The sequence below is a fragment of the Musa acuminata genome, chromosome BXJ2-1 (genome assembly GCF_036884655.1).
Source record: "Musa acuminata AAA Group cultivar baxijiao chromosome BXJ2-1, Cavendish_Baxijiao_AAA, whole genome shotgun sequence".
NCBI classification, from domain to species: domain Eukaryota; kingdom Viridiplantae; phylum Streptophyta; class Magnoliopsida; order Zingiberales; family Musaceae; genus Musa; species Musa acuminata.
The window spans coordinates 29,760,926-29,785,787 of record NC_088338.1 but is presented as its reverse complement, the minus strand read 5'-3'; the positions used below and the strand labels follow the sequence as shown (position 1 = coordinate 29,785,787).

Genomic DNA, 24,862 nt, shown 5'->3' with positions numbered 1-24,862 from the left:
CGAGGCTGGACATCGCATATGCAGTGGGTGTTACTAGCAGATTTCTTGCAAATCCAGGCAAAGAGCACTGGGCAGCAGTGAAGTGGATTTTTAGATATCTCAGAGGGAGCTCTAAGGTTTGTTTAAGCTTTGGAGGTGGACCACATGTGTTGACAAGTTACACAGATGCAGATATGGCAAGAGATATAGATACGAGAAAGTCTACTTCAGGTTATGTACTTACTTTTGCAGGGGGAGCTGTGTCATGGCAATCCAGGTTGCAAAGGTGTATTGCTCTCTCTACCACAGAAGCAGAATATATTGCTGCTACAGAGGTATGCAAAGAAATGTTATGGATGAAAGAATTCTTACAAGAATTGGGGCTGAAACAGGAAAATTATGTGGTGCATTGTGACAACCAAAGTGCCATCCATTTATGTAAGAACCCAATGTTTCATTCCAAATCAAAGCATATAGATGTCAGATACCACTGGATTCGAAATGTATTTGAAGAGAAGCAGTTGCAGCTTCAGAAAATTCATACAGATGACAACGGAGCAGACATATTGACAAAGACCTTACCAAAAGAAAGACAGGAGATATGCCGACAACTGGTCGGCATGGCTTCACATTGAGGAGTCATGGGACAGCCTCCCTTATGGGCTGAAGGGGGAGGTTGTTGGGCTGATAGCCCATATTCAGCCCATGTGGGCTAGGGCAACCCACAGCCTACACCCCCTCTTAACCTAACCCTAATTAAGATTAAGGGGTGTGGTGGCTGCGTTTTAGAAGCAGAAAAAGGATATAAAAAGGCAGCAACGAGGCAGATCTTGAGAGCCACGGGATTCCAAAGAGAAGAAGGAGAACAAGGCAGAAAAGGAAGAGAAAGAAAGGGAAGAAGACAAGGACAATGCAGAGAGACTGTTCTCAATCATCTAGTAGTGTTCTCATCTCAGATTAGATCAAATCTACAGTAGACTCTTTCTGTGATTACTTGGGGAGGTTTTAGATATTGTGGGCAGTGACGTGATCCTTGTATCCCAGTTATTCTCTTGTGGTTGTTGCTAGGGTTTAGGGCAAGAGATTGAGATTTATATATTCATTATTCTCATAGTGGATTATCTCTAGTTTGTCCTGTGGATTTTACCCTTCACATTGAAGGGGTTTTCCACGTATATCTTGATGTTCTATTTGATTGTGTTTCTATTTAATTTCGCTGCGTATTATGGTCTTCTAGTATTTATTCATATACAAAGGTTATTCCTCTTTATATCCCCATCATTTCCCGGAAAGGGAAGGGAATCTATGGTCGTTCTCGAATTGCCATTGGGAAAGGTTCTTGTCTCATTTGTCTGGTCTGGTGTGCCATATATTTATTTATGTAGAGGCAGTTGAGCTGAATCGAATTGCATTGTCGAGGAAAAGATTGCGATAGTTGAGGAAGTAATTATGTAATCGATTCAATTGCTAACCGATGTGCAATATTTTTATTATGGCTGATTAGCAGTCAGGAATATGCGCTGCTATTAGCTATGTCAATTATAGATAAAGGGGATGATGATATGCATCATCTCAATTAGAGATTATACCTATTTGGTGAGGCTAATCAAGGCTTTAGTAAGCACGATGATTTGAGCTAGAATTCTACTCTATTAGTAAAGGGAAGACAAATGGTCTTGAAAAAAGAGAAGGTAAAGGTGTCCAAATCTATGATTAATCATTATGACGAAGCAGAGGCTTCTCTCTATCGATACACTCTTATAAGATTCCATAGGTGTGACACAGTCTCATGTGACCCTTCTTATAGCTTCAATTTCAATTTGATGTGATTAATTTTAATCATCAACCATCTTATAGGCTTTCAAGGCTAATAAAAAAATATTACTCCTCTACAAAAACAAAATTATGCATATGAAAAATTAAGAATTCATAAAAGTAGTCACTAAAAATCAGAAAATTTCTTTCTTTCTTATAAATACTCCTATAGGTCAATTAGAGAACAAATTTTGCACTTCACTTAACATCTCGAAAAGAAAATTTTCATTCAAATGTCTCGGTGCCATGATATGCCCTTGTAAACCTCCGATTACAGCTTTTGAAACTCAATTTAATCAAATATAAAACAAATTAGAAATTGTTTCATATCTAAGCTACCCCAAGCTGGTGTCTCACTCTAATCAAATTGATTCTATCAACATCTATACATATATCTAGTGTTACATGGATGCCAAGAAGGCCATAAACATTATTGAAAAATCAATGAGAGATTTGTAATATCAAAAAAAAAAAGACCAAGTCTAATTTAGGTTTGATATTCATGATCTGTATATCACTTCTGGTTCACATGTAAAACACATCTACTCTTTTATGTTAATGGAGTGCTTGTGGAATAATGTGGCATTAGCTAAATATGAAAGGTTATCTCTTTGAAACAATGTTTGTGGGATAATGTGGCATTAGCTAAATATGAAAGGAAGGTTATACCCTTGAAATACTACTTGCGGAAATTTGTGGTATTAGCTAAATATTAAAAAAAAAAAAAAAGGTCATTCCCGTAACACAAACAAAAAATCTAGATGGGTCGGAGAATATTTACTAAGTTCATGGCTGATTTGGCTAATGGTTTTAATTATATAATTGGATGTGGTGATTCTATAAATGTGTTTAGGGATAATTGGCTTTTTAAAATTTTAATTTTAATTTTTTTAAACCAACTTTGGATTTCTTCTTATCGATGGTATATGGAATATACATTTGATTGAATACCTTTTTGGCGTGTTACTTGGGAGGAGAAGATTTCTAAGAAAGAAATCAAAGCCACATATAAGAGAAAGAACAAAACAAAAACAAAAAAAAAAGGTTGCTCTTCTTTTAATAAATAGCACTATGCTTGTATAAATATGTTATTCCTGGAGTTATTCTATTATATTGAAACACGATAGATTGCAAACCAAACGCAAGACCTGTGGGACACTAAGAATCTAGGAGGTACATAATTTTTATTTTTTTGTAATAATGAAAGGGATATCAATAACGCATATTCTTCTCTTATTCTTTTTCTATAAATTTATGAATCTTTTTAATTAGCACTATGATAAAGCTTAAAATCGAACACTTTGGTGACCAGGAAAATGCTAATTGCCTTAAGGAGGGTGATAATTTGGCTAAGAATAGCAGTTCAAGGAGCAAAGGAGGGTGATAATTCCCTTCCTCCTCGCCTTAGAAAAATCCATTGAATCATTTAAAATCCACAAGCATCAAAAGGAAATAAAAAGAAAGCTATTAAGAAAGAAAGGGAGTAGGAGGAAGGGAGTAGTTTTCTATTAAGAAAGAAAGTATATATCTTAATAGTTAGTTGGATCAAACGGCATTGATGAGTTAACTCATCATAAACCAACCGGGGATCAAATTGAATACCTTAAGATGAGTTAACTAAACGAGAGGGAGTTTTCTCTTAAGAAAGTATATCTGGTATTGCTTCCAAAATGAGTTGTTGTCAATTTACGATAGATTGGAGGATCAAACGTGCAGTGTCAAAGGCACACAATTCATCGTGATTACGATAGATTGGAGGATCAAACGTGCAGTGTCAAAGGCACACAATTCATCGTGATCGAATCAGATGATAAATCATCGGTGAAAATTGTTGCGTAGAGAAGAACATCCTCCATGCAACCGTATCAATAATTTTCGAAATGTATTCTTATGGTTCGATAAATTTATGGGTGTGAAAATTTTACATGTTTTTTTTTTTTTTGGAAGTTAATAGGTGTATGCATTGGTCGGCCGCCTGACTTAAACAAAAACAACAAATCCAGAGGACCAATTAGCCACTACAATATTAAATTATTTGACGTTCAAACAATGGTAAGGTTTGTAGCAGATACATTTTCTTTCTTTTGAAAAAAGTTGTGATCATCAATCAACATTACTTCGATCAAATTGATCCGATTGCATTTGGAAGAGAGGTGAAGAAGTTCCATCGGTAGAATTCACACATGCAATATTCTGCTTCCTTTGATTCTAAAAAGAAAAATAAAATTATTATATTGGGGTGTACTCAATAAACCCTCATGAGAATCAACTCAATTTTTTTTTTAAATAAAAAATAATTATAAATAACCCAAATTTTCCCTCAAAAAATTGTTCACTTATTGAGTACTTTAGTAATATTTTTGATATGTTACAATGTTTTGATCATCACAATAAAAATATTATGTATGAGTCAAATAAAACCAAAACACCCTAGAAACCATTTGATATACAATACTATATTTTAAAGACAAGTTTATAATCGTTTAGGACAACATCACTCAAATAAAAATTAAAAATTATTTTATTATAATATTTTGACACCCGTAATAAAAATACTGAAAGACCTAGCTGAAAATTCTATAAATTATAAGTCTAAAAATATGATATACGCCACATGTGTTTATAGCACTTTTAGTACTTCAATAAAAAATATTATAAATATTATTAAAAATATTATAAATGAGTCCAATAAAAATAGTTTAAAATTGATAACAAAATGAGTAAAACAATTTTTAATAAAAAAATTTTTGGAGATATTTTTAAAATAAAAAAAAAATTATTATTTAGGAGAAAGAAAAAGGAATATCGATCGAAAAATAAATTCATCCAAAATACTATAATGTATTTTTACGGAAGGTTTTGAAAACAAAAACTGTAGCGTGGCTCCATTCCCATATCACCGACGTGCCAACGATACATAATCTTATCTTAAACACATTAAAAATGTACAATTAGATAGATAGTTGCTAACTTTTACATAAAAATATAAAATAAGCGACGCTATAAAGCCCGCCTCTTTCCGTCTTGGACCGCACGAACGCGCGACCTGGAATCTCTCTCGTTGCTTCCCTTTGGTGCCCGACTTCTTCCCGATTCCTGCTCGCGATCGAACCGTAGTCCAATAAGAAAACGAAGAAGAATCAAGTTTGACTCAATCAGAGATTCGACAATAAGTGAAAATCCTCGTCTTCTCCTAGGGTTCCGCCGTCTGCCGCAATGGCCAGCACCTCTGGCGGTGTGGCGAGAGGGCGCCGGCTCGTGGGCGATTACATTATTGATCGACAGATTGGGGCGGGAGCTTTCTCTACTGTGTGGCTGGCGCGGCACCGCATTCAGGGAACGGAGGTGGCCGTCAAGGAAATTGCCATGTCTCGTCTTTCTGAGAAGTTGCGGCGCAGCCTTCTCTCCGAAGTCTCCATCCTCGGTCGCATCAGCCACCCTAACATCATCGCTCTCTACGACTTCATCCAGGTCCTCCCCGTTTTCTTGTAGTTTTCTTTTCGCCTTCCTTCCTCGATAGAAGAAACTCGTGGGCTTCTTGTTTACTTGCTGTGGTCATTGGTCCTTTCTTTTAGTTAATAGCTGGAACTAGGTGCCGATTTTGGTTGCTTTGAACCACCTCTGTTTTATCTGCTGTTGTTTCTATTAACGACTGAGAAGGATGAATTTTGTTAAATGGTTCGTCTTGAGTCAAAATATGCATGGACATGTGTTTTGATTTGATATCTTCACCTGATTGTTGATTTTAGCTTACGGATGTCTTGTTGTTGATCTGTGGCGCTGCATAAATAAAAAATGACTCGGGACTTGGAAATTAGAACCCACACGAATGTACTCCTACTGATGTTTGATGGTACTATGAACAGGATCATGGAGAACATGGTCTAATTATGTTGAACAGGGACCAAGGATGACCATGTGGGGTTTGAAAAGATGGTGAAACAGAAACAAAGGTCCCGTGAAAATGCTACTGAAAATTCTTGATAAACTCGTATTGGTGTATGTTGAGTGCAGACTATGGCACATTGGTATATTAGGGTTCGTGCAGAAACATCTTCATTTACATCCAACTGTCAGGTCTGGTTCAAAATGTAATAATTAAATCCCAAAATAAGAGTTTTAGATGTTATGCAATTAGCAAGTAGATGTAAACTAAGCAACTAATTGGATTAACAATATCTTAAAATTCGCTTGGATTTTTTCATAGCGCAGTTCATAATCAAGAAGGTCATGGTTGCTGAGCAAATAATTAAGTATTAAAATCCTTTGTTTGTCTTTGAAGTCATCAATAATGTATGCAGATACAACCATCAACAGATTTAAGGCCGTTCCATGATTTTCAATATCTACATTTGTTTGACAGTCAAACCTGCTGTACACTGCTATGAAGGCTATTAACTTCAACACCTCTCTCAATTTTGGTGCCCGATTGAGCCTTTTTTTCATGAAGAAGTCATCTGAAATAAGGAATGAGCATCACTACCTTTGGATTTCTACAACATTTACAAATATGCTAGATGATCATGAGGTATGTTGATGCACAGCAGAGGCAAAAGATGCAGCCTTGGTGGCGAGTTTTGTTAAGTTTTAGTTAGTTGGATGAGGATTTAGTCTCTTGTGAAACTATCCATTCTTACCTTTTTAATGTTAGCCTTGAGTTAATGTTTTGTGTTTAATTTAGATTGGATCCTATATCAGAGTCTCGTTTTAGGTAGATTAGGTTCCTTATATCAGTAAATACTAACTGATTATATCCATAAAATTAATGTTGCTGGATTGGAAGGGCAGATGGTCATTAGATTTGTCGTTTTCAAAACCCATGATGACAATAAAACATTTTCTAAAAAATTTCTATCACATTATAAAACCTAAAATTTCTTAGCAGTAAGTTATGTTATAAAAAAGTTGGACAAATACCAACTGATTATATCAAAAAATTTAATGTTGCTGGGTTGGAGGGGGATATGGTCATTAGAGTTGTAGTTTTGAAAACCCATGACTTGAATGAATCATTTTCTAAAGAGTTTCTATCACGTTATAAAAACTAAAATTTCTTAACAGTAAGTTATAGTAATATGTTGGACCACACATTTTTATTTTTTTCACTTTTTGTTTCTGAATTATTATTTTCATATTCATCTTTGGCCAATCATACCTGAACCCGTATGCTAAGCTGGCTCTTGCTTTCGATTCTAATGTAGATCCTAAAGCCACCTATAACCACAATCACGTTATTGGGAAACTTGGTTGTCATTGTCTGAGCATCACATTTTGGATATAGTGTTGAAATATTTTTTATAGGTGAAAAACAAACTCTATCAATAGTGGAAATAATATTATATGACCTGATTGAATAGATTGATTAAAAAGGAGCTCCTTGGTTAATTATGTTAGGATGCTGATCATGCTGTGGTAGAACTATCATAAATAAATTAACTACTGTTAAACATGGATACTTTAAATTGCTTGTGGTATTTGTACTGGATAGGTTTTGGATAAATATCTGGTTTTAGATAACTATCAAAATATTGGATTCTTTTTCCATACTTATCACATGAAATCTTTTTTGCATATGTTGATCTTTTGATTTTAGACATACATGAAATTCTAAGAATCTAATGGCACAATTCCAACTGAGGAAGGCCATTGATGCATTCCAGCATGAGCTTAGAGTTGTTTAAGACACTTGATTTTAATCTGTTTGAGTTTTATTAATGCCATTTAGATGTAATAATCAGGAATTGTAACAAATTTATTTGGATCTTAACTTGAGAGTTTTAGTTGTTTGTTTGATGTCATTTAGGAACAGATCTTGGGAATATATATGATCCAATACACTCTTTGGTACCCTCATGGTGGGATGATAGACTCTTATATATAATAGGTGCTTCCTACTTCCTAGGAAGACCAATATTTTCTAATTAAATTTGTGATCATATTTATTGACAATTAGTTCATTTTAATAGTTTTAAAAGCTCACTTTTATTTTTAAAAAATAGAACTACCAGACTGTATGTATGGTACCTGCACCAGATGGTTTGTCCATCGACAATGTCAAAATGTAGGCAGCAATGTTGTACATAGAGTGTACCAGTTTCTGCTCAAATTGGTAAATCCTTGGTGGTACACTCTGTATATTATTAAATTGACTAGTGAATTTTATTATTCTTAGGATTCTTCAGCTGGTTTAGACAAAGTAACTAATATGACTAGCTACAGGCCTTCTTTTCTCTTCTTTTTTTTTTTAATTTTTTCCTTATCTTTTTTGCGTTTTGTCTGCTAGTAGTTTGGTTCTTTGGTTTCTTTTAAACAGTCTAACCTTTTTTTTAGTTAATGCTTTAGCATCAATATCCATGATAGTGAGGGTACAACACCCTCCCTAGATCCAAAAACTTGGGAGCTTTGTGGACACGATGCTTTTTCTAAAAATGATAGTACTTTTCTTCTGGTTCAAAATTTTAAGATAGTACTTGTTGCAAGGTTTAATATCCTTTTGTGCAAGAAATTTAAATAGAACAAAAAATGTTTCCTAGCATTCATGCCTTTTCATAATTCTGCATTTTTTTCTTTATGCCCATCATTTTATACCAGATTCCTGGGCGAATATATCTTGTATTGGAGTTATGCAGAGGTGGCGATTTATCTTTGTACATACAGAGTCATGGTAGAGTTTCCGAAGCAACTGCAATGTATTTTATGAAACAGCTAGGTACTGTTGTTTGTCTTTTGGAAAATTGTTATGTTCTACACTCCTTAATGGTCTTTCTTGCAGCATTGTTACAGAAATGCGGTTAATTTAATTTACATTTCTTTTTATAGCTTCTGGTTTGCAGGTTCTCCGTGCTAATAATGTCATTCATCGTGACCTGAAGCCACAGGTTTTATTCTGCTTTTTTGCTCCCATACTTTTGCTTGATCTCTGATATTTGAAGCTTATGGTTCTGAAAGCTGGCTGGACATTCCGAAATATCGTGTTTATATCTTAATTTTGGAATTTTTCAGACTCTCACCTCTATTTTTTTGTTAGGATTTTGCAGCCTTACTGCCAAGAATATGTTTCATCTCTAGTTATTTTTTGCAACTTATCTTGCTTTGATAGTTTGATTTGTCTTTTTCACTTTCTAACATTCTGATATATTCAATGAGCTTATTGATTATTTGTGTTAATATATGCAAACAATGTTTAAATTGGATTATGCTTCTTGGCTGGTCACTAGTTAATAATCTTTTTCTTGTCACTAAGCTTAGTTTTAAATTCCAGAACTTCCATCTAAAGCTTAATCCTTTGTTTGACAGAATCTTCTTCTCTCAACATATGATGAAAATGCAACCTTGAAAATTGCAGATTTTGGCTTTGCTAGGTGTGTTCTTTTGTTTCTTATTCTTTTACTATTTAATGAATACCAATTATTTATTTATTTTGGTGACCATAAATATTGTATTAACTGTAGGTGAATGCCACTTCTTATGGTGTTGACTATTATTTTTCTTACAAAGCTTTAATTTTTCATAACTTATAAAATCAGATGTGTGGATTAACCAATCTATTGTGGAATGTGATGTAAGTAAATCGTATTCTTCATTAATCATCAGTTACGAGGAAGGTTTACTGTGAATTCCCTATGACTTGACAAGTTAGCGAATTCGTGTGAAGATATCTAATACAAGTTTTACAAGTTGACAAAATTTTCTTGTGATGTTGTATTAGTTTTACAAGGTTTCCAATGATATATTATCTATTCATTCGCAAATACAATGAATTTTTGCATCACTAATCATATTAGGTTTTTGGAATAAGATGAGCCAACATCAAATAGGGTAATTTCTCTGGCCTAGAATGTCATTAAGCAAAGGAATTTCTCGTATTTTCATTTTTAATGGTTGTCGCATTTAGGGAAAACTTTTGTGAGTTGTTATATATCATCAATAGCACCATAAAATTAGAGATGTTAAATTGTTGTAGTTTATTTTAATTAGTTGAATGTGAAAGTTGTCTACTTAACATAATTCAAGATTTCGCATGAAACAGATTTTGTTTTAGATTTTAATCTAATTATGAAATATCTATTCTAGAAGGTGGTCTTCAGTCTCGATTAATGTGAAGTATTCGTTGCTCTTAGATGTCATCCTTCCCCTCTTTCATTGCTACTCTCTTCTACATCGCTGAAATTCTTGGTTTATTTAGATGTCTTGTCTGCTCTGGAATATTGCTCTAGAGCCTATTGTTTTCCTTATAATCTCTTGCAATGACTAAATCTTAAATAAAATTTGATACCAAGGTTTGTCTTCTTGTGCCGATCGGTTGGTCGGTGGTACGACACGTACAGTTCCGTATTAGTGTACCGTGTGTCAATATGCTGGGGAATACTGATGGTCCCAAAAAATCCCAAGAACCCTCAAAATACCTGAAAAATAGAAAAAAAAAACATATTCAGGTTTTTAATTTGGAAGTAAATGCAAGTTTAGTTTAATTTCATCAAAATCATCTAAATTAGGAAGGGATAGTAGATTTATCTTTTTTAAGCTTTGAGGAGCAGCTTTACGACACGTTTCGAGTCGTTCTTCTATTGATATTAAATTATCTACAAAGATATGACTTGAATTGTTAGATCATGAGACAAAACTTTAAGATTCAAATGAATTAAATAATAAATGAATCGGCCAATGAATATACTTGTTCTACTACTAAAATGAACAACGGGACTCAACAGGCGGTTGATCGAGGTCCTTGATCCTATATATTTGTATATCAATATGGTATATTTGTCGGATCTAATCCTAAAATTGCTCCTACGACATGGTATACCGATAGTTTGTACACTATTGGTGCATCAATATAGTAACAGTTGTAGCCTAATCGTCTTGAACCACACGTGCGAGGTGGCTCCTAAGGTAAGTATGATTGTGGCATGTATTGGTGCGGAGGATGGAGAATACCAGAGTTTCTACTTTCGCCACTAATATGTTGCTCCGCATCATAAGACCAATCAACCTTAGAAAAGAATGACCAACCATGGTATGCAGTACCAAATGGTACCACCCGGTACGGGCGGTACATACCGGTCCGATAGTATACCGGTACGCGGATCGCCCGGTACCGCTACAGTGCTACAGTATTACGTTGTAGCAGTGCTATGGTGCTACAGTAATGAAGAAAATATATAAAATTGTTCGGTACACCAGGGTGTACCGCTCGGTACATCGGTACCATACCGTACCGAGCCAACCTCGAAACACCGGTACGATATGGTATCGCATACCTTATGACTAACTATCACTATACTGTTATAGGCCTTAAGATCCTCCATAATGCGATGATTTGAAATACAACGAGCTTTGCTCGGTGTTTATGTCATATAGGCTCTATCGCATATGTCAAAATCATCGATTGCCTGTCCCTTCCCCTTCCTCTTTCGTGTATAAACTGTAGCTATCTGCTTGAGCTCCATAATTTGAATCTTAGGTGGCATGCGTAATATATTGCTTAGTCCATTCACCACCCTGTGGCTGAGTAGACGGAACCATCGACTCTCCTGTCGTCACCATCGTCGGTCGAAGCGCTACTATCTATGTCATTGGTATCTCTATGGATCGAGCAGGTTGTTGAATGTGATTAAGAAAGTGTCTCGTCGCCTGACTCAATTCTTTCTGATAGTTCGACTAATGCTAATGTCTTCCCCTGACTGACTGTTATGTGTCATGACCTCGAGTAGTCTAACTTGAGGTTGTTTGGCTCCTTCCACCATGTTCTGACCATGGGAGATCTTCTTGTTGTTGGGGATGTTGTTCCTCCTCTTCTATTGCCCGGTGATTCAAACGAGAAGGATGTGGAGGATCTCCCACCTCATCAAGGATCCCTTTGGTTCTTTGTTGCTTTGACCTATTCCTAACATTGACTGTGAAACTTGGTTATAGTATTGAAGATCGAAGGGATCAATCTATGGTTCCTTTGACTCCTTGTCTAGCTCAACACACCATAACCTTAGTAGCATATTGTAGTGGACGTATATAAGTTTCTCCAATCATTTATATAATAGTTTATTACTGACCTTCATGTGAATTAAGGTGAACATTGATCAATTACATTCACAACCACTCGATGACGCCATCTACGAAAGTATATGGACCATAACCTTTCTTAAATTAGGTGCGGACCTTTCAAGTTGTAGTCACCACTTGGTCGTAAAAAAATATAAATAAGGCTTTATTAGCATAACAAATTATTGATGTCAATTTCAATTTATAATCAAAGATGGGTGTGTGGGTGTGTAACTGTTCTTTACCAGGATTCATATTGTAATGACACGATATAGCTACACCATCGAAAAATGAACTGACACTTTCTTGGCATAATCGACCTTCCATAATAGCCTCCATTGCATCGACACTTTGTGGCAAGTGTTGATATATAATATTCCTTAGTGCTTCTAATAAATCTAGTCAGGTCCCAAGACTATCGAAACTGAATGGCCGGATTTAGATAATGCTCTACAAGACATGATTTCGTTATATTAAATTTTTAAATAATGATTATTCATATTATAAATGAGTAAATGACTATAATATAAATTTACCTGCATTATGGATGTCTTAGACCCTATGGGATTTGCTCCTACGATCGATGATCTGTAAGTATTGATCAGCCTTCTAACCATCGGACAATACTTTATTTACCTATTCTTTGGTTGTAAGTAATATATATCGAAGATAAGGCATCTGTGGACGTATCTCCATATCGACCTTATGGAGGATAACATATGGTTCTATTATTGTTATAATTTCATTTACGGACTCTTAAAATCTAGAAGTATGAATTGTATTCTCCATCTTTTTTACATCACTTGGTTTTAAATACTGTGAATATGATCATTCCTGTAATGCCATTATTTTGCCTTGAGATCATGCCTCTTTTGCAAGATTGACTTTAAAGCATTAAAATTTTAGCAAATTAAGTTACGTTGGGTTGGAGTGTCTCACCATTTGTAGACTTCTACATCAAGGAGCGGACCCAATGATGGTTGTATATAAACTTTGTCACCGGTCGTGCCCTTGCCACACTTTATTACTGATGGTAACCCACTAATGTTCATCGTAAGGTCCATGCAATGAGCTGTATATGGAGTTTAAAACAGTGTTTCTCTTCACTTTATCAATTGTAAATTGAGCTTCTTGAAATTAGCTCCATTATCGATCACAATCTAGACAATATACTAAGACCCGATCTCTTCTACCACAGTGTCCATTAGGTTCTCAATATAGTTTGCATCTTAAATTTTATCGAAAGCATTAACCAACTTGTAAAATATGATCCTTCTATTGCAATAGACAAGAAAGTTGATGATGCTCATTCTTATAGGTCCAGTCCAACTATCACACATCAGTGTCATCCTACTGTCTCTTGAAGAATTTAATCCAATCTTTCAGTTTTGTGACCTCCTCATCTAAATAAACACCATATATCTCATTCGGTGTAAGATGTTGGATCCCTGTGCTAGCATTTTGGATCGAAGACACCATGCTATAGAATATGGACCTTGAGCTCCATTTGCTATAATATTGTGGAAGTTTAATCACGTTGCTATTGCCTTGCCAATATCTCGCTTCTTTTCTTTTGTATAGGCATCATCAATTCTTTTATGTTTTGTTGTTTGTAGAGAATAAGCTTGCGGATCAATATAAACAATATCATATGTTAAGCTTCTACTAAGTCCTCTCATAAAATCTTAGATTCTACCCTACCTCATGCTACCAATCTTGCTTAACTGAAGAGGGGCAATTGGCTGCCTTATGCTAGCCCTCTTTTAGATACCCTATGGCCTTGACCCACTACCATTGTCATACTCCTATTGTGAGTCAAGTCATTGATGTTTCATTGTCTCCTCATACATGTACTGATGTTCCAGTGATGCACGAATACCAGCTCTAATATTCAGGTCGACATCATTGTCGTGACCCTCTATTAATCATAAACGGGTTCCTACGTAACCTGCCTGAATTCTTCCTGTTCCTTGGCCTTCTTTTGCACTTCATTGTCCTTTGCCCATTGTAGCTTATCTTGAAATAATTTATAGATCTCCATCGGAACTTGTTTTCATTTTGCAACATCGGGATAATCGTCGATCGAATGTTGCTTCAATCAAGTGATTCTTTCATCTCGGCCGATGTAGCCACAATATGCACTGCCAATGATGAGGAGTGTCGTCCAAATGGTGGACATGATCCCAAGCATCATCATGTTTGTTCCTTCGATCCCATGCTCCTACAAATATTTATCAAATTAACAAACTGTCATAAGCCCTAATTGCCAACGAATTTGAAATAACAAGCTATGATTATATGTAATGAACCCTACTTGGTCACTATAAACATATCAATCACTCCAAAAAGCATTGACTACATAGAATTGACCCAATATAGGTCTAATTTTGATGAAATAAGTATTAAATCCACTAATCACAGCATTAAAAAAAACTATATTATTACTTAATTAGCCCTCTTTTACCACTATAATCGTGTCAATCACCCTAAAAGACATTAACTACATAGAATTGACTCAATATGGGTTTAATTTCGATGAAATCAGTATTAAATCCACTAATCACATCATTAAACAAACTGTGTTATTGCCTAATTAACTCTCTTTTATCATTATAAGCATGTCAATCACCACAACAGGCATTAACTACATATAGTTGACGTTGAATTTTGATCAAATTTGCATTAAATCAACTAATCACAGCATTAAAATACTGTATTAATGTTGAATTGGCCCTCCTTTACCACTATAAACATGTCAATCACCTCAATAGGCATTAACTACATAGAATTAACCAAATATGTGTCTAATTTTGCCGAAATCAATATTAAATCGATTAATTACAATATTAAGCTATATTACTCCCTAATTAGCCCACTTTTACCACTATAAACATGTCAAACACCCTGATAGGCATTAACTACATAGAATAGACCTAATCATAGCATAAATGAACAAAGAACTAGAAAGGGAATACATACCTCTTGATTACAGTGATCCTCCTCTAAATAAAGTGTTACAATGTCTTAAAGCTTTGCTTGAGTTGAAGAGGGTGAAAATCTAAGAAAGAGAGATGTGAATGAGAATGAGTTAGAGAGAATGTAAGAGTGAAAGAAATTGAAAGAGCAGGGAGGAATGAGTTTAAAAGCCCATTCAAATGTTGCCAACTATCAAATTGACCATTGAAGACACTTGAATCTGAGCCATCAATCGAAATCCAAATGTTACTGACCGGTACAAGTCGGTAACAGTCGAGTTTCGACCATGCCATTCAGTATATACCCTCGTACCACCTTGTACACCCCTCCTAATAAAAACCGCTCGGTATAGGGCGGTCTGCGTATTGGTCGCTCGTTGGACCAGTATGTATCGTACCATTTTTAGTGTTATGTCAAACCTTGTTGATACTGATTGTTCTTATGCATTTTAAATATTCAAGATCTTCACATCTCTTGAAGTGGAAAAATACTGTTGAAATTTTCTATTTCTTCCCCTTCTTTTCTATTAAGATTGTGTTTGTTTCGGGCACTTTATCCAACAACTCTTTTTTTTTCTTTTTCACAATATGGTTCTTTTTCTGTGTTTTCTTGTTAAACTCATCTGGCAGATCTCTGTCACCTTCTACCCTAGCTGATACTCTTTGTGGTACACCCCTTTACATGGCTCCAGAAGTAATGGAATTGAAGAAGTATGATGGAAAGGTGAGAAATGAATCCTATCTTATAATAAAACTATTCATTTATTTTGTGCAGCCTATTTTGTTTATCATGTTTTACTAAAATGACAGGCAGATCTCTGGAGTGTTGGAGTTATATTTTATCAACTTGTAACAGGAAAGACACCTTTTACTGCAAATAATCAAATAGAGGTTTGCTTATTTAGTTTGTTACTGCTGTTCTATGTATTCTAGTATGTTCTTTCAGTAACAAAGGACCTTTCTCAAGCAGTTACTGCAGAATATAGTCAACGCAAAACAACTATGTTTCCCATCACATCACAATTTGAGCTCTGACTGTATGGATTTGTGCCAGAAATTATTGCATCCTAATGCTGGTATGTACAGTTGGTTTTCACATGAAAAGATAATCCGTCAACCTGCAAAAGCCTTCTTCCAGTGATGGACTATAGCAATATATAGAAATCTCAATGAATTTTTTTACTATATTTCAATTTTCAACTACTGGCTATTAACTTGATGCCAACCCACTAAATATGTTTCAAAACCCAAACAAAGATGAGCCAAAGCAACAGAAGGATTTTCTTTGGTGAATAGCAAGAGTCCACCGTGCTGATTGTTGTTTAAGATCCTGAAATCAAGGGGCAAATCTCCTAAATCATCCTAGACATAGTGCACAAAGAAGAAGTGACATTTTTCAACAAGAAAATGTTAATTTCAAAGAAACATCAAAAAGCATATTGAACATTCATTACAAGAGAATGAAAGAGTCACAGGGTGCTTTATTCATGATCCCTTTCATCTCTGTTTCAATGCTCAACTTCTTTCTTTCTCCCTTGGGCTGGTTCGGTATGTCTGCATTTGCTTTTTATACTCATATCCTAGCTAATGATGGAGCTTTGCCATTCCTGATCTAATACAATAATTTTGATGATTTCTTTTTTGATCCAGAAACATCTATGATAAAGAACATTTGAGACAGGCCCCATTTGACCTAAGTACAATAGGCTCATCATAAGTTTCTGTCAAACCAGGAACAAGAATAATCAAATGTAGAACTTCTAGATAAAATTTTGATACTTCCTAGAAAACCCTAGGGACATAAATGTATAAATAATTGGATGCTAATAGCCTGCACTGATGAGTTGAATAATGAATTCACATTTCTAGGAGTTTCATTTATAGGAGATAACTGTGCTTTATCACTATGTAGATTGATTTACTAACATTTTTTAAAACGGAAAAGGTTAACCAAATCTTTGTTGCTTTTACTGTTTCTTGTGTAGCTTGTGCTATTCTGATAATCATGTAAGTCCTTTATGCTTTTTGTCAGACAAGTCCATTTAAAAATCTTCTTTGTGTTCTTTTGTTACACTTGGGGATGGTATTGAAGCATTGCTATGTTATGGAGGGTTTCAACCTAAAGTTTATCTGGGGATGTGGAACCTTCTAGTGGCAAATGTTTTTTACCTACCTTTTTTTGGTGCCTATTCTTTCCATCCCTTTTTAACCTCACTTGTACGGAGGTATATGAGGTAGACAACACACCATAGAGTCTCTTCAAATTGTCAGGGGAAAAAGAGTTATCTTTTTCTCAAAAAAATTATATGCACCATGTTACCTTCTTGTTCAGAATCCCACATATGGTTTAAACTTAAATTTTCATCGCATTCTGTATGATTATAAATAATCAACTTCTTCCAGTGGAACGTTTGACATTTGAGGAGTTCTTCAATCATCAATTTCTTTCCAAACAGCCTCCCGTTGACATAGCAAGGTCAGAAATGTTTTTCATATACTTGAATGATTGCTACACACAATTCTTTATGAAGGCTTAATAATTTTGACTTAAGCTGTGCATTTTGCAGGATGATATATAGAGAGCAAGAAAGCATTCCACTGGTTGAATGCAGTCGTACAAGGTCCATCGGAGAAAATTCACATGATGACTATTTGCCTTTCCCTTTAGATGAGGAATCTATTAGGAAGAAAAGAAATCTTTCTCATTCCATGCTCAAGGGCACAGTGAGACCGGATTCGGGATTCTCTGTTGATATTGGACATAAAAATCGGATTTGTAGTCCATCAGAAGTTGTAGCCATTTCTTCCGGATATGGTGGCCATAGGCATGATTCTAGGGAGTCTCCTGGTGTACCTGCTAAAGATATATTTTTCATGGTACAAAAGCCTACTAGTTCCTCTTCGAAAGGTATGGTTTTTCATATTCAGGCTATTACTGTTGCCTACTATATTACAGCTTCTAGATTTACCAGTTACTTCTCTGTCATCTGTAGATTCTGCGGCTGTGGACTCATTGGAACTTGTTGATCAGGATTATGTCCTTGTTCCTAGACCACCCCTGCTTATGTCTTTGTCTTCAGTAAGTCCCTCCAGGCCAAGCAATTCACCATGCAAATCAGAAGGTTCACAAATTACATCTCCAAATGTTAGGGCATCAAGTGCACCAATGCCAATAAGTGGTGCAGCAGTCAGTAATGCTCCTGCCATAAGAAGCCTGGGAAGTTGTGGCTCTCCTGCATCAGAAACTTCCCATGGATCCATCGATATGTCTGATGCTGTGGAGCAGCCATCAGGTCACTTCATGACGAGGATTATATCGTTGCAGCAGTTTGCATCTGTCATAACAGATGTGGTCAAAGAAAAGGTGAAGATTGTGATTCTCATTTTCTCTTCCTCCTCTAGGAATATCTTTTGTTTGACTTTTTTCTGAAACAATTAGTCATTCTGCATTTATTCCAGGGATAACCCAAGATTGAGGGTTGAACAATGCTTATTTCATCAAATGTGGTTTTATTTACTGTACTTGTGTTGGTTTATGCTGCTTGATCAATATTTCTTTGATTAGTTTGAACCTTGATTTACTATACCAAGAAAAGTAACTAACTTTTATTTTGTTTCTCCTGGTTTTCATTAATGTGCAATTATGTCAAGAATTTGAAATTGCCCTCCACAGAAATACTATTAGTGGTTAGAAATAATGATGCTAGGTTATCCTACACAAGGTTCTTAATTTCGGTCCATACCGATGTACCGAGCCTTGCTCAATACGGTACGTACCGAGGTGTACCGACAGTATGCCGTAAAATGCCAAAAAAGAACTGAAAAAAATACTAGGGCGTACCGATCTATCACGGACAAAATTATAAACGAGGTGTTTGATGTAATGCTTATGTATATCCGTGTCTTTTGGTTTGTTCATGCTTTGCACAGCATGTAAAAGGTTGGCAATAAGCTTAGTAGCCCCATTTTCTTTAAGTTTGGTGGTCATTTTAGATTTATAAATAAAGATTGTGTCATGTGGACACTTGTGGGAGATCTCGATCTGTAGTAGATCATTTTGTACCCTTTGTTGTGTAACCATTCAGAGCTTGTGAAGTCTATTTGTTATTTGCATTGGCTATAAAGTGTTTACTAAAATGATTGTTTGTGGATCCCGAGTTAGATGCTTTCTTTAACCCGTTTTCTCTTTTGTAGGTCCTAAGAGACTATAGGGGGTTTCGGGGAGGCTGACCTTTGCGGATGGACACGCAAGGGTGCCGCACGACTTAGACAAAACCAGCTAAGTACGTGACATATTGTATCAGAGCAGGACAAACACTTATAGAGACACTTGGCATGCACGACCGCTTGGGGAAAAATGGGCATGGAGATGTAGGGAAAAGGAGTCGCTCTAAGGAGCGGGCATCTGAGATTGGCATTCAGAGGAATGGCCAACCCTTCACGCATGAGGCACCATGAGGACAAGCAAGTTGGGAAGAATATGTAGCGCACAAAGGTTGGGATGGTTGAGTTCGAGCTACGACTCGACATTGGCAACCATACTTGATGGTGCTCGAGGCAAACGAGACACTTGATAAAGGATGAGACCTTGCAAGGTGGAATGGGTCGTTCAGCGACCAAAAGAGTTATGCAAAGCTCATAGAGGTGAGGGGAATTGCTAATTCGAAGAATTCGGTACTCATGCAAGGGCTTTTATGCAGACGATGGAATGTTCGTGGCCATCCCAAGGCAATCGAAACTTGGTACCATGGAGCATTGAAACTTTCTCTAAGAGGCTGAAGTGTGCAGCGAGTTTAGCATGTTACTAGGTCTTGAGCAATGCAGCGGGGGCTGTATTGACATGGAGTCGCAATCTAGCAAGTGCATTTGCGGGAGACAGAACAATGCACAGTTTGTTCAGCAAAGCGGAGTAGTCCAAGGGGATGGTGGTCTTCGAAACTTCTAGAGGGAAGGAAGCAAAGAGAGAAGTTGCTCCAACAGGATAGATATCCAGGAGGGATAAGTCTCGACTCTCCAAAGGGAGAATTATGTGCAATGGACCTTACATGTTGAGGAGGAGTGCCTCAAAATAACTCCACAATACTCAATGGACTTAGCGAGCGGCGAGGAGTCGTCGCATGATCTCGCTTGAGATAATGCATTGAGGGATGCATTACGAGATCAAGTGGGGGAGTGACCCAAGGTAACATAAATGAAGACACACTTGGAGCCAATATTGAGATCAGACTCAGTGGAGGGCTGACCTGTGGAATGGTGGACGTGAGGACCAGCATCAACTCAATGCAAATCGAGGAGCGAAGCAACTTGGGTGTAACTTGGCAAAGTACCCAAGCCACATGAAGGGAGCCGAGATAGAAGATGGAACATGAAGCGGAGGCACAGAGCTTTCCTTTGACATAGGTCAAGGACATGAACTCTTGTAGATGCAAGAGTGGGATCATGTCGTTCAATGGATCCTTCATTCTGATGGAGCGGATTCATCCTGCATGGTGCCAAAGACGAAGGGAGCTTCTAGGCGCATGCACCTTATCTCGAAGAAGCATTTGACAGAGGAACCAAAGCAACTCAACTTGCGGAGGCAAAGTTGGGTTCAGAAGGCCTTGGCACGGGACAAGAGGACGCGGAAGCGAGTACTCTTGAAGAATACACCACAGTGCTGCCATTCAAGTTGTCATGAAAAAAGCGGTGCGTAGCGGAGATTGTGTTGGTAGGGGGTAGAGGCCCAGGATCCAAACAATGGTGCATCAATTTCAACGAAGTCGGTGGACTTCGGGAGCTACTAGGCGACGGACTGTCCTAGAGTTGTGCTTCGTCTAGGTGCATTGGGTATGAAGTGTTTACTGAAATGATTGTTTGTGGATCCCGAGTGAGATGCTTTCTCTAACTCGTTTTCTCTTTTGTAGGTCCTAAGGAACCATAGGAGGTTTCGGGGAGGTTGACCTTTGCGGACGGACACGCAAGGGTGCCGCACGACTTAGGCAAAACCAACTAAGTGCGTGACAGAGCGGTACACCTCGATAACGGTCGAAATTCAGGTCATATCAATCGGTAATGGTCGAATTTTGACACCGCTCGATACAAACCCTGTTTCGCCCAATACGGGTCAAAACACTGATACCGCCCCGTAGAGGGTGGTCCGCGTATCGATATCCTATTGGTATGTACCGCTCATCCCAGGTGGTACACATCGAAATTGAGAACCTTGATCCTACGCAGTACAAAATACACCCATTGTCACTGGTACCTTCTTTCTCCATCTTAAGTTTGTAGTTGGAACAAATATAGAGATTTTTATAGTAATCTAAAATCATTGCATGCCTCTACTCGTATGTTTGTTCCTATGCTTAACTGATTTTGCAGTACTAGTCCTGTTTAATTTTCAGCACAATTTGCTTGGCTGCTTCCTATTTTTTGGAATATGTACATTCAATTAAATCACTTAGTTGAAACTTTTGTTTTATTTGATTTTGAGGATGTGGTCTGACTTGATATCTTTCTGTATTGAACATTATACTTAACTGAATGAAAGATCGAAAACGGGCAACGACTGGAAGCATTCTCAGTTCAGCTAGTGGTTCTTGCTATCTGGAGGCAAGCACTGCACATTTGCCATGCACATGATGCATCGGGTATGGAAGCAAGTCCGTCGCATGAAGTAAAGACCCAGAAAAATTGCATTTCCAAAACAGTGGAATATATCAACTGCACAAGCTCTCAAGCATTAGATGCTATTTCCTCAGAGATTCAGAGAAACTTTCTTTTTGGAGTTGAGTATGGCGAGGAGCTTTCCTGGGAAATTAGGCAAATGGCAGGTACGATTATAAGTTTTAATTTCGAACTTTTTTAAAATTAGAATAATTTTTTTCTTTAATTCTGATGCTTAAATTGATAATCATGCAGTAGCTACCAAGCTGCCAGATGCAATGGAAATAATATTCCAATCTGCCCTTACATTGGGCAGACAGGGTGGTGTAAGTAAAATCTTTAGCTCTATTTAACACAAGTCATTATCTTATTATTCATTCTGGTCAATAATATTAGTATCATTTTGACTTTGACTGATACGGACCTGATTATCCATTTAAATTTTAACAAAAATGGAATTTTGTGGGTTGGTATTTTTATCAAGAGCATCTCAATAAAACATCAAATAATTGCAGTTTCATGCTGATCCGTGCGTTAGTGACAGCACTAACGCACCTTTTTTTTTCCACTCAAAATAAACAGGTCGATGAGATGATGGGGAACACAGAGAGCGCGTCATCTCGGTATTCAAAAGCAGTATGCTTGTTGTGTTTTCTTCTGGTGGAGGCACCATCTCTTGTTCTCAGCCCGCCATTTTCCCTTACGAATTCAGATCGTTGCCGGCTCCGCTTGTACATTGAGGTTATCAACGATCGACGAGGCCAGTTCCAGTTACAGAGAACAGTCATCAAGCATGAGGGTCATTAAAGCCCCCTATAACATTTCTTCTAAGCCGCTGATAACTACTGTTCGATGACTTGCAGTATTAGTTTTTTGTATAGTTATTATTTTGTTCAATGGTTCCGTAAGGATGGTGGGATTGGGGTACTGTAACATAAAGGTGAAATGATTGTAGTCACTCTAGCAATTTAGTAAATAATAATTCAAATCATGGTTATTGTTGTTGTTGTAGTAGTATTTTTGTGTTGGTGAGCTATTATTTCCATTCATTTTTGGCATTATAAACTCAAAACTGGACTGTTGTATAAGCCCTATTTTTTCAAACAAAAAAAAAAGTCCATATTTTGTACTTCTCTTTGTTGGTACCCGTTTTATTTTTATTTTTTTTCTACTCCATATTGTCTCGTCTCCAAGATACTTTTCATAGGATATTGATGGATCAGAGTGTGTATATATATATATTTTTATTTATTTATTTATTTATTTATTTATTTATTTATTTATTTATTAAAGTTTATTTCATGAAGATCCTGTATCTAAAAATAAATGTATTTTATTTGTGCATGAATTTAATGATCGACAAAGATGGCTACAGAACCTTATAATTAATATCCACCACCCCGAGAGTCTCTCATCATCAAAACCCACAGAAATTGGATGCCACTCTCAAAAGTACGAAATCCATCTTCCTCGTTTCACCCACATTGCAGCTTCGCCATGTCACAGGGGACGTTCTCCTCTCACCTTCGATGGAGCAGTCAAGATTTTCTCCGAACAATCCGAAGCCGCACCCAAGATTTGGAAGGAGAAACCTTCTATTATAGCCAATGATCTCTCTCTCTCTCTCTCTCTCTCTCTTCCATATCAATACAGTTCGCATCATACTCACTGCTGGAAAGATGAGGAGGATGAGTTGGGAGTTAATCGAACTGAAGGGCTCGAGGAGAAAGAGACAAGCGAGTAGATATCATGTTAGTGCAGTAATTATGTTCCCTTTCTCCAGTTTCATTAGCCTTTATCCCCACACCTCCGGTTGAAATAGTTCACCTGTTCCATGGAGGAGAAGATGGGAGTCATCAGCCTCAGCTCCAAAAGTTATTAAAGGCGAATACTATGTACCTACGTACAGCTATAGCTTCTTTGTACATGTTGTAACATTAAGCTCTGTCACTCTGCGCGCAGTTGGCGTACATGCAAATTCATACAACCACGCCAATTAGTTCGTACGTTTATTACTCGTTTCGCAAGTGATATACGTTCCAAAGATGAGATTCGCATGCCGTCGTTTATTACTTGTGGTTACACGTGGCCTAAAAATTCATGGTCATGGAAGGCATCGGCTGCGGAGACATCGGCTGTGAAGGCATTGGCTGTGGAGACATCGGCTGTGAAGGCATTGGCTGTGGAGACATCGGCTGTGAAGGCATCGGCTGAGACTTTGGCGAAGAAGAGATTCGAGTGACATCGGCGTCCTCGGCGTCAGCAGCCCAGAACATAGGCCCGTAGACGGCAGCTTGTCCGTTGTATTGGAGGATAAGCACGTACTCGCCCTCACCCTGTGACGACGGCGCCGTCGACCACAGGGTCTTATACCTGTCGTCCTTGATGGTGAGCTGCCCCAAGCGGTTGAGCCTAAGGAAGCAGTGAGCACCGAGGCCTGCCGTTCCAGAAACCCAGAGGTATTGCTCACTTCCTCTCTGCAGGTTCAGACTGCAAGAATCATCCATGGCGAGAGTGTAATCCCTGGTTGTCAGCTCGCCTTTCTCTTCGAGGATCTCGGTGGAGAACAAGGTGTTCTTCAGTGGCGCCTTCACTGAATTCACCTCTCCCACGGGGTTATCTTGGCCCTCGGTGACGACTGGAAGCGTGGACCAGATGGGCGGGCCGTAGATGCCCAGGTTTCCGTCGGGCTTGAGGACGGCGGCGTACTTGCCTTGGGGGCCGGGATCCCCAGAGACCCAAAGGACGCGGCCGGTGAGGGGGTTGGAGATGACGATTTGGCCGTATTGGTTGAGGACGGCGCTGCAGTTAAAGGCACCCTCGTCGTACGTGGAGGAGCTGAAGACGGGGTCCGATTGTGCATACAACACGAGGTCGCAGTCGCTCCGCATGGTGAGGGACGCGTCCAGGAAGGAGAGCTGGCAGTCAGGTCGCAGGACGTCGCCGGTGAGCAAGATGTTGTTGTCGTTAGCAGTGGAAGGGGTCGGGAGGAGGAGGAGGAGGACCAAGGAGAGGAAGGAGAGAAGAAGACAGCACGCACTGGGGATGCCCATTTTCTCTCTGATCACCTTCGCTAGGGAACGTACTCTCTCTCTCTCTCTCTCTCTCTCCATCTATATGTAGATGCAGGTTGGGAACGGTTACGTGCGATGAAGCGTCTACGCAAGCAAGCTCTACGAGTCATCAACTGTGTGTGATCAGATCGGCTAGTCTTCCTCTTCAAACGACAACCAAGAAGGTGTGCTCGGGGGAGCAATCGGTGGGTGATCCAAAAAGGTTAGTCGCTGTTTAGTGTTCAACACAGATGAGGTGATAAATGATCATCGAATCAAAATTTATTGTGTGTTGCAAACCATGCAAAGGGTTCCGCCGACGGACGCAACTCAGTATTATTTTTAATTTATAATATT

General features: G+C 37.7%; 2 protein-coding genes across 5 annotated transcripts; one reads left to right on the top strand and one right to left on the bottom strand.

Moving 5' to 3' along the window:
- Positions 1–4,841: 4,841 nt before the first annotated feature.
- On the top strand, positions 4,842–22,467 carry LOC135583317 (serine/threonine-protein kinase ATG1c-like). Of its 4 annotated transcripts, XM_065093820.1 has the most exons (14): positions 4,842–5,265; positions 6,158–6,322; positions 8,386–8,503; positions 8,614–8,672; positions 9,091–9,155; positions 15,438–15,531; positions 15,618–15,698; positions 15,778–15,883; positions 17,211–17,283; positions 17,375–17,715; positions 17,801–18,171; positions 21,337–21,619; positions 21,708–21,778; positions 22,035–22,467. In XM_065093820.1, exons 1-14 carry the CDS (start codon positions 5,011–5,013, stop codon positions 22,257–22,259), a joined length of 2,307 nt encoding a protein of 768 aa, XP_064949892.1. In that variant the 5' UTR covers positions 4,842–5,010; the 3' UTR covers positions 22,260–22,467. The 4 variants fall into 4 exon arrangements, with proteins under 4 accessions (XP_064949892.1, XP_064949894.1, XP_064949895.1 ...); XM_065093822.1 differs by lacking the exon at positions 6,158–6,322 and having other exon boundaries at positions 8,452–8,503; XM_065093823.1 differs by lacking the exon at positions 6,158–6,322 and having other exon boundaries at positions 21,711–21,778.
- Positions 22,468–23,542: 1,075 nt separating this feature from the next.
- Positions 23,543–24,505, bottom strand: LOC103973991 (mannose-specific lectin 3-like). The gene has a single exon (XM_009388699.2). It carries the CDS (start codon positions 24,503–24,505, stop codon positions 23,543–23,545), a length of 963 nt encoding a protein of 320 aa, XP_009386974.1.
- Positions 24,506–24,862: the final 357 nt, after the last annotated feature.